At 40.3% G+C, this 13,572-nt stretch overlaps 1 protein-coding gene across 13 annotated transcripts in view; it reads right to left on the reverse strand.

Moving 5' to 3' along the window:
* The window catches only part of BRSK2 (BR serine/threonine kinase 2), a 304,035-nt gene that overhangs the window by 41,891 nt on the left and 248,572 nt on the right, over positions 1-13,572 (reverse strand). For 7 of the 13 annotated variants that reach the window (XM_050710756.1, XM_035539109.2, XM_035539114.2 and 4 more), the window contains 2 exons: positions 10,100-10,250; positions 6,075-6,140 (listed from right to left, as the gene is read on the reverse strand). In XM_050710756.1, the coding sequence (XP_050566713.1) occupies positions 6,075-6,140; positions 10,100-10,250 (217 nt within the window). The remainder of the gene's footprint in view (positions 1-6,074; positions 6,141-10,099; positions 10,251-13,572) is intronic. The other 6 variants (XM_035539111.1, XM_035539112.1, XM_035539115.1 and 3 more) reach the window with 1 other exon arrangement.

The following is a 13,572-nucleotide window of genomic DNA, read 5'->3' on the forward strand; positions in this document are numbered from 1 at the left end:
GGCTGCAGTTTGTATATGTTATGACTTTATCCCTCATTCAATCTATTTGATAATTCAGTTAAAAGGTCCTTTGTTTTAAAGTGAGTTTTTACTCATTTTGGTCAGCTGCTGCCAAAGGGGAAGCCATGCAAGGCTCAATTTGTGTTAGGCCAGTTGATCTCTTACTGGTGAAACTGGGGAGCTGGAATGCAGTTTCCAGACAGTTTAAGAGAAGTGCTGAGTTTCTTACGGGCTCTAAGAGGTGAAGGGCCGAAGCCTGACACTGCTGAGGTGTAGGCAGAGAGAGACACAAGATAGAAAAGAGCAGCTGACCTGGTAACTGTAGTACACATATTGCACACACAGAGCACTTCTATATGGCCCTTCACCCAGATAAATTTTCAAGTGCTTTAAACCGTGCATCAGCTACCACACACCAGTATGATATAAAGGACTTGCAGTCAGCACTAAACATTTGGGTCAGATTTGGCATTTGTTTCCTCTTTGAATAAGCATCTCACAGAAAATTTTCCTACAGTCAGAGGGGAGTTTGGTACCTTGCTTCAGTCCCAGCAGAACTTGCTTTCATAGCGCAGCTTTACTAGGATGCTGAATAAAGCCTTTTAGCTGGTCAAGCTGGAGCCATGCTTCCAAGAAGGGGAGCCTGCAGCATGCATGCAGCGTGCAGAAATGCATCTGACTTGTGTCCCTGGGTGAAATGCCTTAGAAATTTTGAATTGGTTTGATTCTGTGGGTAGTTTTGAAAGGCAGAGCCAGAATATCCAGCCAATTTTTGTTTGCTGAAAGCATAAATTGGGTGGCATTTGATACTCCTCTTTGCTTGTTCACTCAAGTAAAAATAAAAAGTCATAAACTATAGTTCAGGGTATGAAACTATTGCTGAATTAGTAAGCAATGGTGAGCATTCAGGCACTGTGTATTACAAAGTTTCATTGCTTTGCTCTTGAGTGTCCAAAAGATAAAACTTGTGCTTCCTTGCTCCCTGAAGTTGATCTAGGGAATAAGAACAGACTACCTCTAATGCTACTCTGTTCACAGTCCCAACTGTGCAAATAATACCAACCTTAACATCTCTTACTGGGAATACCTATGCCTAAGTCAGAAGGTCTACTCAAGGTAATAACCATTTGGAAGATTAAGCCTTTGCAAAAAGCACAGGGAAAGGACTGTGGGTGTTGATAACACACCTCTTCTTCTTTCCAGTGCACACAGAGGGTGATGTTAAACTGCACCACCTCCCTTAATTGGCCAATTATACTGAACTATAACCATTTATAAATGGTTTAGAAAGAATTAATAAATAGTAAAGCATGTTACAAACATGAGAAGTAAATGTTACTGGTGCTATTTAGCCTTCTCAGTTTGTACCTTCTTGTAAGCTTTTACTGTAGTCTGTAGTGATCTATTAGAATGTTTTTATTAAATCATTTATTAATAAATATTCTCCTTCTGTTAAGTATTTATAAATGGAACCTTAATTCGAAGTGTGACTGCATTCCTAATTGTACCTATATCCTCTTTATTGAAAATAAAGAGCTTTGAAGATATAACAGTCTCTAGGGCCATCTGTTCACCTCTTACAAAAACCTACACTAAAAAGAGAGGAAATACCCAGCATTTTTTTAATAACACAGATGGGACTCAGCTTCATCAAAAAAAAAAAAGAAGAAAAGAAGATAAATTAGGATAAAAATTAACTGGAAGGTACCAAACAGATACGAAAAGAGCTAAATGGAGAAGGGGGGTTCATTCTCAGGTGTCCTGGTACCTGCACGGTGTCTGAGATTAGTTCTGTGTGCCCACAGACATTGAAACAGACAGACAGAGAACAAAAAAGAACCCCAAATTAAATTATATGGAGTGTGACTCCAACATAAAAGCACACAAACAGGCACAAAAGCACCAAAAATGCTTCTTCCCACATCTCTCTGCCTCTCCCTGCTGTAAAGCCTCATTCACTGACGTATATCCACCTGGACCGTATTTGTAAAATGCAAATGAAAAGTTTCTCTACAAGATACAACAGGTCCCGCAACAGGAATAATCCAAAACCAGAGCTTACCCCAATGGATCAGCACTCGCCATCCTCGGAAAGGGAAAATGAAGAGAGAGGGAAAAGAGAAAGAAAAAGAGAGAGAGAGGGATGTGGAGGCAGTTGGAGAAAAGAGTAGGAAAAGCAGAGTGAAATACTGTTCGGAGAACTGCATGGTCATAATTATTGCCACAGGTACCTATGTCTTCAGAGACCAGGAACACTAGGGGGACAGTTTCATTTACTAGAAAGTAACTTTCGTCCTGCTCACAATACTGCAGACACGTCCAACTTTGGCACTGGGGAATATGGAGAGGGACATACGAAGGCTGTAAAAAAAAATTCCCAGCCAAATCCCAATGAGAGCAGTCAGCAGAGCAATGGGGTTCAGACTTCATGCTGCATTTCTTTTCTGACTTTGACATAAGGCACAGTTACACCAGACTGTTTTAAAGGAAATTGTTCTTTTTGTCCCCATTTTGCTCAGTGTAGTGTCCCTCTGTCCCCCAAGCTGGCCTGGTAAGAAGTACTTTTTTGCCATGAATGAACTGTGAAACATATTGGTTATTAAAGCATGCATTTCTGAGCCAGCTTGGGAGCCCAGGGTACAAGATTGTAGCTCAAGCTGTGAATCTGCTTTCATACTGGCTTATTAGTCATGATGGTCTTATAGTCAGGAATTCAGATCAGCTAGAACACACCAGCTCAGCAACCCGGCACTTATCTCTGTGGATGCCATCTTGTGCTCCAGGATCTCATTTTTCATTTAAAATAAATTCAGTCTCTGGGTCTTAAAGGTTGCAAGGAAAATCTTTCAAATGTGAATGCAGAATAAATCAATGCTGTGCTGAAAAGAGTCTGAAACAGCAGCTCTAAAAGCAGAATGAATCTCTGACATGTCGACTTTGATGCCTATGGACAATCAAAAACTTCAATATTCTTTATTTTTTGCTGTTAATCAAAGCACTCACGTGGAAAAGAATAGCCAGGATATTGAGTTTTTAGGGGTGCAAGTAAGCAAACTCAGGAAGGTGTCACCACTTCTTCACATTAACAAAGACTAGATTAAGAGTAAAAAAATATCGGGTGTGTTAAGCAAAATTATTTTAAAGTTGGATGCCCTGCTTTTTTTCCTCTCTATCTCTTTCTCTCTCTCCTTCTCTCCATTTTCAATAACAGGCTCCCAAGCTGCCAGAGTTACCTCTGGCTGGGTGAAGAAAATCCATTCTTCACAAGACGGTCACCAACAGAAATGCTAAATTTAATATATGCCCAGTAGATTTCACAGTTTCCTGCTCAGTGCAACTAGCCATGCTTCCGGATACAAGAACATTGCAAATGTTGGGCTGGGCAACACAAGGCAGTTGTGAGAAAAGTTAAAATTAAAACATAGTTAGAATAGAAAGAAAAAGCTGTTGTGCTACACATTGATAGAGAAGTGGAAAGAAGCATTATAGTAAATTCTTTTTCGTGTGTTTGAGTGACACTCCATTTGTGATTTGGCCTGGAGTGCAAATTTGGTTAAGATCTAATTCATATATATACAAATACATATACATTGTATATATTTAGGGACAAATGCTGTCCTCAATTGTTGCAGTACAAATCTACCTACATTGATGTAACTGAGAAGAACAAATTGACACCCATTGTATATTGGAACGTGTATGTATAATTATACAGCAAATACACCCATAATCACACATGCAGAATATTAAAATGTAAATAGAATGGGTGCAAGAAGGTTGATTCATTTTTCTTTCAAGTCATTTTCCCAACAGGGAAGGCACTTAAGAGGTTAACAAAGAGAATGGAAAGCAAATTGACAATAGGGAAAAGGAAGAGGGAAATGAGGTTTAAAAAAAATGAACAATCCCAGGACACAATAGACCCAGAAGCGCAGACATGTGCATTCCCTACAATACTGAAGCAAGTGAACTACGGAGCTGCAGCAACCCAGATACAGAAGAAGAGAAGCACTGAAAGAGGGGGTGAAAGAGAAAGTCAGAAAGAAAGAAAAAGAAAAAGAAAGGGACAGTGGCCTCAGCTACTAAGACAACCATGTGCATCTAGAGGGAAGGGACCCTTAAAGATGCAGTATTCCTTTAAAAAAAGACATCATAAAGTTGGATAATTAAACACTGGACAAAAATTTCATGGGCCACCATGATTAGCTGGCCCCATTCTGCTGGGTTTCTCTTCACTGCCTATCCCTTCCTTTCATTTGGCTGTGCACAGCTCCAGAATTTGGTTCCTCTCATTTTCCTACCACCGAGGTCCTTCATCCTAACTCTTAAAAGTGGGAGTGAGGTGAGAGAACAGTGCATGTGATCCTTCAAATATCAGCCTGGCCTTCCAGCGAGGGGGACCCTGGGTGATCCTTGTGCACTACCCTAACTTTCACCTCCTGTACTCTGAAAAACACCACCTTCAAAAGGCAACATGAAATGCCTGGGTGTATTTATGAAATTCCCCTAGTGGTTACTGAAGGGTCATTTCCTCTGCTCCTAACACAGCCGTAACACAGCTGCGAGAAGTACAGAGGGACCGTGAAAGGTGCTGGTAACATCTGAAGGACCCTTCTCACACCACAGACAAAATGCAAAGGCACCTCTTTTACTGGACCTGGCTTTTAATTACTGTGGAAGAAATAATCTTTGGAATAGTTTCAGACTAAATTTTAATGCAAGAAGTGCCACGTGTTCCAAGAATGTAATTTATGTATAGGGGGAATCAGAAAGGAACATCAATTTCCATGTCTATGGTAACAGTCCAGGAAAGCCCAGCCACTAAAGACTGCGTCACCTCTCCTTCATGGCTGTGAAACTCTTAGAGGCTTCTAACGGTTTGGGTGCAATGCTTGTACCTAGCTTGCCATCTTAAAAAATGTGCCTTACATATGTGAGGGACAATCTCTCCTGTGGGTACATGTAGTTGGTCTTCACTGTGGCAGGTTCAAGATTTGAAACACTGCCCACAGAGGACTGTCTCAGCCTGCAGAAGGCCAAAACAGGGGCTGTCCTTACATCCTAGGAGTCTCCTGTGTCTTAAACACCACATTTATCTTTAAGTAGAAAGGCTTACATTAAAAGGGGAAATGGAAAGAAGAATGGTTAGCTGAGTCCTCAGGTTGGTTCCTTTAAGGAATTCACTGCTTTCCCCTTTCTGAATCATATGGAATAGTCCTAAATCTCAAGCTGCTGATTTCAGATAAGCTGAATGTTTGTCCAAAATGTGTGAGGATCATATTATAAATGAAGAAATATCCATCCAGATGCCAGCTTTTAACATTAGAGAAGAACTCTCTTCCTCTGAGACTGAAATTTTCAGAATTCCATGTCCACCAACAACCTCCTCTTAAATTTCTTTTTTTGTTCATGGACTCAAACTTAAGTGAGTCCACTAAAACTCCCTAAATCTGGTGGCCTGTATGTCTTCTGCTATGCCTTTATTCACAGTTGGCAGTTACTCTTTTTGTTATTCTTCAGCATCTGTTAGACCGCTAGACTGGAATCATCCTCCAAACCCCCTCTCTTTCAATGATCTTTTCCTCTTGTGTTCTGTGATGCAGCCAGGCTGCTTAAAGAGTTTGGCTCTTACCTAGAGGCACTTAACGTTTTGCTCTGTCAGTCAGGATTTCCAAAGTTTCCTACCACTGCTTTTGCTGACTCAGTTGTACTGCTGTTTCTAGTGCTGGGAATGAAGCACTCCGGCCTTTCTTAGTGTTTTATATTCCCAAAGCAGTCCTAGCAAATACATCTTCTAGCCTGGACATCCTAACTTGGGGCAGGACTGAACCAGAAGTAACGGCAGGATGACATTTTAGTGGGGAAAACAGTACAGTCACAAGCTGCATTGGGGATAGCCTCAAATGTATAGAACTATACAAAAATATATGTAGTGTGGGACCGTAAATATCCCACCCTCTTTGTTTCTCTCTAAGGAGAGAACAGCTATGTCCCCACACAGAGAAGGTAAGTACTGCATCTTTAAGGTCTCAGCAGTGAGGTAGAGGAGAGGAACATATTGTCAGTTTTTATACCTTTCTTCTTTGTTGAATTTGGGATTGGCTTCAGAGATATCCAGGCTTTTACTGAACATTGTTTTACTATGGCAGGAACAAAGCGAGAAAACAGAGTTACTAGTGTGGACATTTATAAAAAAGAGTCACCTGAAGCAATGCTGGACACCCAGCCCCCCAACCCATCCTCCCCTTTTAAAGTAATGCTCTGGAACCTTTCTTTTACTTTCCAACTATGGCTCAAGGCTACACACAGCTGAAGTTCATTATCTCCACCTGACTTCTGAGGTCTAAGATGACTTCACTCAAACATACTTGTAAACCCTGCTCTTCTCTATCCAGTTGAAAACCCAAGTGCAATCTACTTTGTCACATTGTCCAGGGGATATAGAACGTGCCTGAAGGCACAGATTGCATAGCACTCGTTACTCAGACTTCTCTAGCAGATCTCAACGCTAAGCATGATCTGGGAAAAGGTTCAAATTAGGCCACAGAGACTCTTAGACGAAAAGTAATCCATTTTGTATTCTAATTTGTAGGTCTATTACCACTTACTCCCAGCTCTCTTCCCTATACTCAGTGTATAGAGAAATGTCCTTCTTTATAATCTTGGGTGTGAATTCCTGAAGCTTAGAAGCAAAATTCCCTCTGCCTTGCTAAAAGGGCAGCTCTCTGTAACATGTTTCACTGGTAATATGCTTCACTGTTTCGCAGAACACTGTTTTCTAATGTTAGCTGATCTTTCATGCAAGCTATCCACTTCAATAGCCAGAAGAAAATGTATAGTTAATGAAGCCTATTTTAGAACAGTTTAGAACAGTTTTTAGAACTAGTTTAGAACAGTTTTTGGACTCTCACAGAAAAGCTGCTGAAAATTTCTGGCATATCCCCACAGGATTCTAGTTCCCACAGAATTCTCCCTTGTCTGTCTGATTTTGGCACAGGGGACAAATCAGCTGGTGTTAAACTATGCTCAGAACCTACCACTTTTCTTTTGACATTTCAGTGAAATACCAGATAGTCTGAGAAGTGTGGATACCAGAAAAGCAGAATCAAATAAGATGCAATTATGAACACTTTTAGTTGACAACTAGTAGCGAAAACCATGAATCAACAATAGTTAGTCACCAGTTTTAGGGTGGCCGGTGTTTGTGCACATTTATTTTGTCACACACAGTCAAAGACCCAGTGAAGAACACTTGGAGAGGTCAGCACAAACATTTCAAGGAGTCTGAAAGCTCAAAAAGTGGTCCTTGTGTTGAATTCCTCTCCTACACTATCCAGAACTAAATCACTAAAGGACTATGTTTTTCACCTAATACTTTGTCAGCCTGTATGACTGCCAAGACTTAAACCTCAATGGAAAGATGTGCCCTTAAACAAGCCAAGACCAGACGCTTGTAAGGACCCCACTTTATTACCAAAAGCACAGTTCATCACACAGACACATAAAACCAGAGGTTACAATCCCCTTTATGCAAGAAAACATCTGTTCACTACTGGGAAAGGGAACATACGACTAAATCACAAGAAACATTGGTGTGTTCTGCCCACTGGTTGGAAGAATATCTCTGCTACCTTAAGAAAGAAGTAATGTCTTTGTGTCTTCAGATGATTGCACAAGTCATTTGTGTCTAAATAAGAGGCCTGTTTCCATGGTCTACCTCCCTGTTTTCCTAGTATTATAGGATAAAAGCACTGAACAGTCATCTATCCAGAACAAAAAATGTCATTCTTAAAAAAAAACATCCACTTCTGGGATCTAAGACCTAGTGCTGTGAAATCCACTCTCAGTGGGTCATTTAATGGAAAATAGTATGCAGCTAGCCATTAAAAATCCTTCAGTCTTGGTGGAAGGCACTTGTCATTTTGTTACTGACTGCTCTGACAGATGGTGCCCCATCAGCAATGCATCGTCCCCAGACAATCCCCATGCAGTGGTGTTTGTTAATGAAGCCAGTTCACGTTATAAACGACTGTGCTGCCAGCAACACAAAATGTGCCATTGTCATCTGTGGATGTGCAATGGTATGAATTATGGAAGCTCAGACATAGAGTAAAATAACATCTTCCCTTTAACCCCTTCCAAAACAAGCTCTACCAAGCTCATCATCATCAATCATGGTGTTATTACATCCCTTCCTCCACCCTTAATCACACCTTTATGTCCAGCTCTGAGCTGTGTGGTATGCATTTACCTCTATCTCTTTTGTGCCTGGCATGTTTCACTTCTTCCTATGAGCCAAAGTCCTTCCTTACTGATATGTCGCTTGGGTATGTGCCTCCTCTGCTTTGCACTCATCTCAGATGTTTGGCTTTAAATGCTTTCTCATCTGCAGAATTGAGCAAGACATTTAAAAGCCAAAGAAATGCTTTGGATAATGAGATGCAGCTTTGCTTCTTCAGCGTTTTTGAATCCAAAAGCAAAGCTGAGAGCTGGAAGAGAAGATTTCAGCTCTCAGAAAATTTCAGGATCAATCTAACACGTTCTAGGCTGGATGAACATGACTGAATCATTACCTTCGATTGTTCATCTCACCCCTTCCTATTTGTTCCGCCCAGTTGGACAGTTACTGCAAACAGCTGCAGAGTACTGCAACTCACAGGCAGCCTTGGGGTGGGGAGAAGTGATTCACCTGTCTGGCTCATTTCTGGGAGCTTCATGGCCCAGACCTCTACTGGATACCAGATTAAACACTAAGTTGAACAAGGAGTGAGCAACTGTCAGTCTTGCATTAATCCCTATCACTTTGAGGCCTATGAGGAACACTGAGAATACACCCTGCCCTAAACGCTTCCTTAGCCCAGACCTCATTAAATATCAAAGCAAACCACACACTCGAGACAGGTTTCCAACCTACAATACAATGAAAAATCTTTCTGGCAGTGTATCTCAAGGCCATGCATCCGGTCTGAAGTCCTAGCAAGATCCTCAAAACCAACATTTTTTCCTCCCTATAGACTGAACTGCAACAGTTGTCAGTAAAACTTTCCAGCAGATCTAGGGGCCTCTGGACATGAATTTAATGTTCTTCACACAGTTCTCAGTCAGCAAAGGGAGTTTCTGAGCAGGCACAGCAAGCTCATTTTGAGTAGATCTTAACAGCTAAACAAAAGTAATCATGTCATAAAGCTGAAACAGAAGTTACAGCATCACCAGCATACACATTTATGAAATGTTCTTTAGTACTGATTGATTTATACAAGTGTAAAACCAAATGCATGTGCTTCCCTTAGGGTAGGCATAGCGATTGAGACAGCAACTTCCATTGTTCATATAAGTGAACTTCCACAGTTCACTTATTCTCCCAGAGCATGCCTTGAGGAAACACCATGCTCCTCTGCTGTTTCTCCACAAGACTAACACTTTCTCTGAGAGAAAAGAAGTAAAATTATACTCATTTCATTGCTTTACAGACAGGTGGTAATTTATGTGGGTCAGATGCATGTTGGCTCTGACAGCACATTTTAGAGGTATCCACAGATGCCTGGACAGGGCTTTCCAGAGTCAAGCTGTTCTAACAACATGGATGGTGAGGTTCATCTCATTTAACTTCGGGTTCCTAAAAGCTAGGTACCTAATCCAAGAGAGTCATCTAGATTCCTGCTGTAGGCTATGGAGACAGAGAAGAATGACCAGAGCATAACTTATCCTAAGATTGTTGGAACAGAGGACATATGTATCTAAGATCTTTCAAAGACCTCATCTGTCCCCACTACCCAGAGTGACAGCCTGTGCATCTAGCTCAGACTGAATCCCTATGTTCTGGACAATTAAAATGAGATGAGATGAATCTTGCCCAGAAGACAGAGCAGTTTCCTGAGAAATAGCTGCAAGCAAACAGAGCTCTTAAGCCCCTGGCAGGGCTTCTGCTCCTGTGTGCATAAGCGCTGTTGGCTGCCAGATCATGTTGCAAGTGTGCTTGGAAGTTGTTATGAGTGCTGCTATGAATAGAAAAGCTCCACAGCTCCTTTGTATGTACAACATAAAAGAGGGTAACAAACCCAGAAGGGACTCTCAGCTCTTGGGTAAAGGAGAGACCCACCTCTGTCCATGTTGTGCCATTTCAATAGCTCTGCGAGCAGGGACTGGGGAGCCGCCATCTGTCACGCTGAGAACCTCCATCGACTTCCTTTCTGGCCGCCGCTTCCCATGCCTGTTCAGCATTGGGGAGTCCACACGCTTCCGGGGGGGATCTTTATGAAAAGAAAACACTGTCAGCTGAATCTGGCTGTGATTTACCTCACAAATGTTGGATCAGTACCCTCTCAACAATCTCACTCTCACACCCCCCTACAGAGATAGGTATCTTCGTGATGGAGATGAACATTTGCGGTCTCTTTTTTTCCAAATTTACAAGCATTAAGACATAAGTTGCAATCCATCTGCAGAAAAAAGGAGTATTGCTACTGTCCTGAATGTATGAGCACTGTAAAATAAAGGTACAACTATAGCACAGCCTGCACAAATTACCTTACAAAGCTGATAACAGTAATAGCAAGATGATAGCATGGGCTATAGCAGAAGCTGTTAGCCAGAGTGTATGCCATCCAGGGATTCTGCACATGCACTCAGGTTGCTAGAGCTTGCTTTCAATGTCCATGCTAGCTAAATTAAACATGACACAAGGACATAAGTAGATTCTAAATTCAGACTCGCATTCTCTTCTGAAAACACATCCTTTTTTTTGCATCTTCAAGATTAGATTTCAGGTTTTCCCTGCTGTGTTATATTTTCCTCCTTCAGCATTACAAATTAAACATTCTTGTCTACCTGAGATGAATCTCCGATGAGAGCTACTGAAGTTTATCTCGGAGGTCATCATACAGCTTTTACTGCTACAGTAACTGAAGTGCTTTATACTTTTTATTGTGTAACATTCCTATAATGTATGGAAGTGCTACTTTCACTCTACAGAGTGAAAACCGGGGTATAAGAATGAGATATTTAAAGGCATTCCATACCTAAAGGTGCAGACAAACATTTACTGCAGTTTTGAGAAGCACCTAAGTTGCTCTGGAAAGAGTCTTTAGATACCAAACTGCATAACAGAAAGTGCTCCAAGGTGACTTGCCAAACCATACACACCTCCATGGTGATGCAGGGAGCCAAATGCAGACCTGCTGAGTTCTTTTATTACTAACATATCTGATAGCATGAAAACAGTAAAGAGGAAAGCAGAAAAATAAATAGGGAAAGATTTTCTTGCTTTGGTTGGGCTATTTCAGTACCCTGCCTCTGTTTATAGGCGCATTTTTAATTTTAGTGGAGAGTGACCACCTGTAAGAAAAGGCATTCTTCACCTCCTCAGTCAAAAAGAGGCTCACAGTGTCCAGTCCCTAAGGCTTCTTCCTCTGCCAGGATTCCTTTGTAAAACCAATAATGCTATATTTGACAATTATATCACTACTGCCACAGTTACATCACTACCGCCTAGTCTGGTATTATTTTCATTACCCTGACCTCCTCAGCCCCTGCCTACTTCCTTGTTTCTTCTCTCTCTTACATCATGCTTTTTAGGATACGGTTCCCTTGACGCAGGGATTATTCTTGAAACAATGAGCATGAGTAAATACAGCCATAATGCGAACGGGCTAGTAATAACAACTGTGTTACTATATAAGTATTATTTGTATTATAATAATAATTCTCCTGTTAAAAATGAGTTAGAAAAGAAACAGTTATATCTCACTCCATTTCAAACTACTTTCAGTAATAAAAATGTACTGTAGGAAAAAATACAGTGCATAAAGTTAAGGAAAAAACAGTGGAAGATAAACCTAATAAAATAGTTGTATTGAGTGACTTCAGTTGCACACAGAGAAGTGGTCAATAATAAGCTAGGACAGGATTTAGACATTTCAAACTCCTGCTTCTTCAAACAAGTTCAAAGAACAAGAAAGGATCCATCCTACAGAACAAATGCTGGTATAGGAAGTGTGATTACAGACGACTAACTCACATAACCAGAATGAAATTAAGTTTGGTATCCACAAGAGAGTAAATATAAAGATTCCTAGAGGGATATGAGACATTAGAAATGAAAGGAAAAAAGTGCAGTTGAATTAAAGACAGGAAAAAAATGAAGTAGGAAGATGACGAAAAAGAATGAAGAAAGAAGATGAAGCAAGCAGCTAAAGTCAAAAGAAAGCAGATGAGTAAGCTCAAACTGCATCAAGGTTAGTTAATAATAGAGTCTAAACAAGAACAAGGAAAAAGGCAAGAAAAACATTATACGAGAAGATATTTTTAAAGGCAATTTCATCCATGCATGTTCAAAACAGAACACTTTAGAAAATGGCAACTCAACCAAGTGACAGTTGCAAAAGTGACAGTTAGGCCAAATATAAGGTGGACATTAAAAGAGAGCTAAAAAGGAATTTGAAGAAAAATGAGCCAACGATTTGAACAATGTTTTGTACAGCCGTCAAAAAAAGAAAGCTTGAAAAAAGGATAGTAGCCAGAAGGACTATAAGGGAATCAACAGAGCAATTAAAGAAGATAAGGATATTGCTAACAAGCTAAATCATTCTTTTATATCAATCTTTGCTCAGTATGTTGGAAGATACTGATTTCCAATCTGTATTTTAAACTTTCAAATAGAGGGAATAAGCAAAAGGAGCAGGTGGTGAAACACACCCATAAATTCAACAACAGCAATTCACAAAGGTTTGATGGAAAATACATCCAGAAGTTTGCATCGACGTAGTTGGTCTTCTAACAGTGGTATTTGATTCCTCTTTAAATTGGCTACAAACCTACACTATACATGTCTAAGGTTGTCAAGTACTGTACATATTATTTAAAAAGGTCTGAATAAGAAACCACAGGGTACTGAGTCTGTCATCAATGTCAAGTCTAAAGATGCTAAAGTACACAGCCATCCTGCCATAAAGACTAAAGTGGTGGCATATAAGAACAGTTGGAGATTTTGCAGCAGCACAGGAATTAAAGATAGGAAAACCTCCAGAGTGCACACTTCTGTTTTTGAGTCTCTAGAAATATTTCACATGGAAACAAAACAAAAATCCACATTCAAGTCCTGGTCTGGATGTGGTAGTTTTGGAGATGTATTTTCCTTTCATTTCACATCAGAAAAGTGAAGCCATTCTTAAGTTTTTTTTTTTTTTTTATGGAGGAAGGCAGTATCATGTAGATAATAATCCAATTATAACAGCATTTATCTGAAAGGCAGGAAAGTTTCATCTTCTGAGTTTGGATGAGGCACCTACATCCTAATAGGGCAACTCTGGCTCAATCTCTTGTTCTTTGGTTTATTAAGAATTTCCACCACACAGAAGCCTTTTGCTCAGGGAGACATTAGTTGACATTCACATATTTTACTGAGAAATTTCTCATTTCCATGTTTTGGAAGAAAGAGGAAAAAGCAAAATATAATGAGGTGCACCTTTTTTATTTTTTTCCCTTGGCAAGAGCTCAGGCAATACATAACTCTCACAAACATGGTTTCTTCAACCTGCTAATATTAAATCCATTACCTTTTCTCTGCTCTTCTCT

The sequence above is a fragment of the Cygnus atratus genome, chromosome 5 (assembly GCF_013377495.2).
Source record: "Cygnus atratus isolate AKBS03 ecotype Queensland, Australia chromosome 5, CAtr_DNAZoo_HiC_assembly, whole genome shotgun sequence".
Lineage (NCBI taxonomy): Eukaryota > Metazoa > Chordata > Aves > Anseriformes > Anatidae > Cygnus > Cygnus atratus.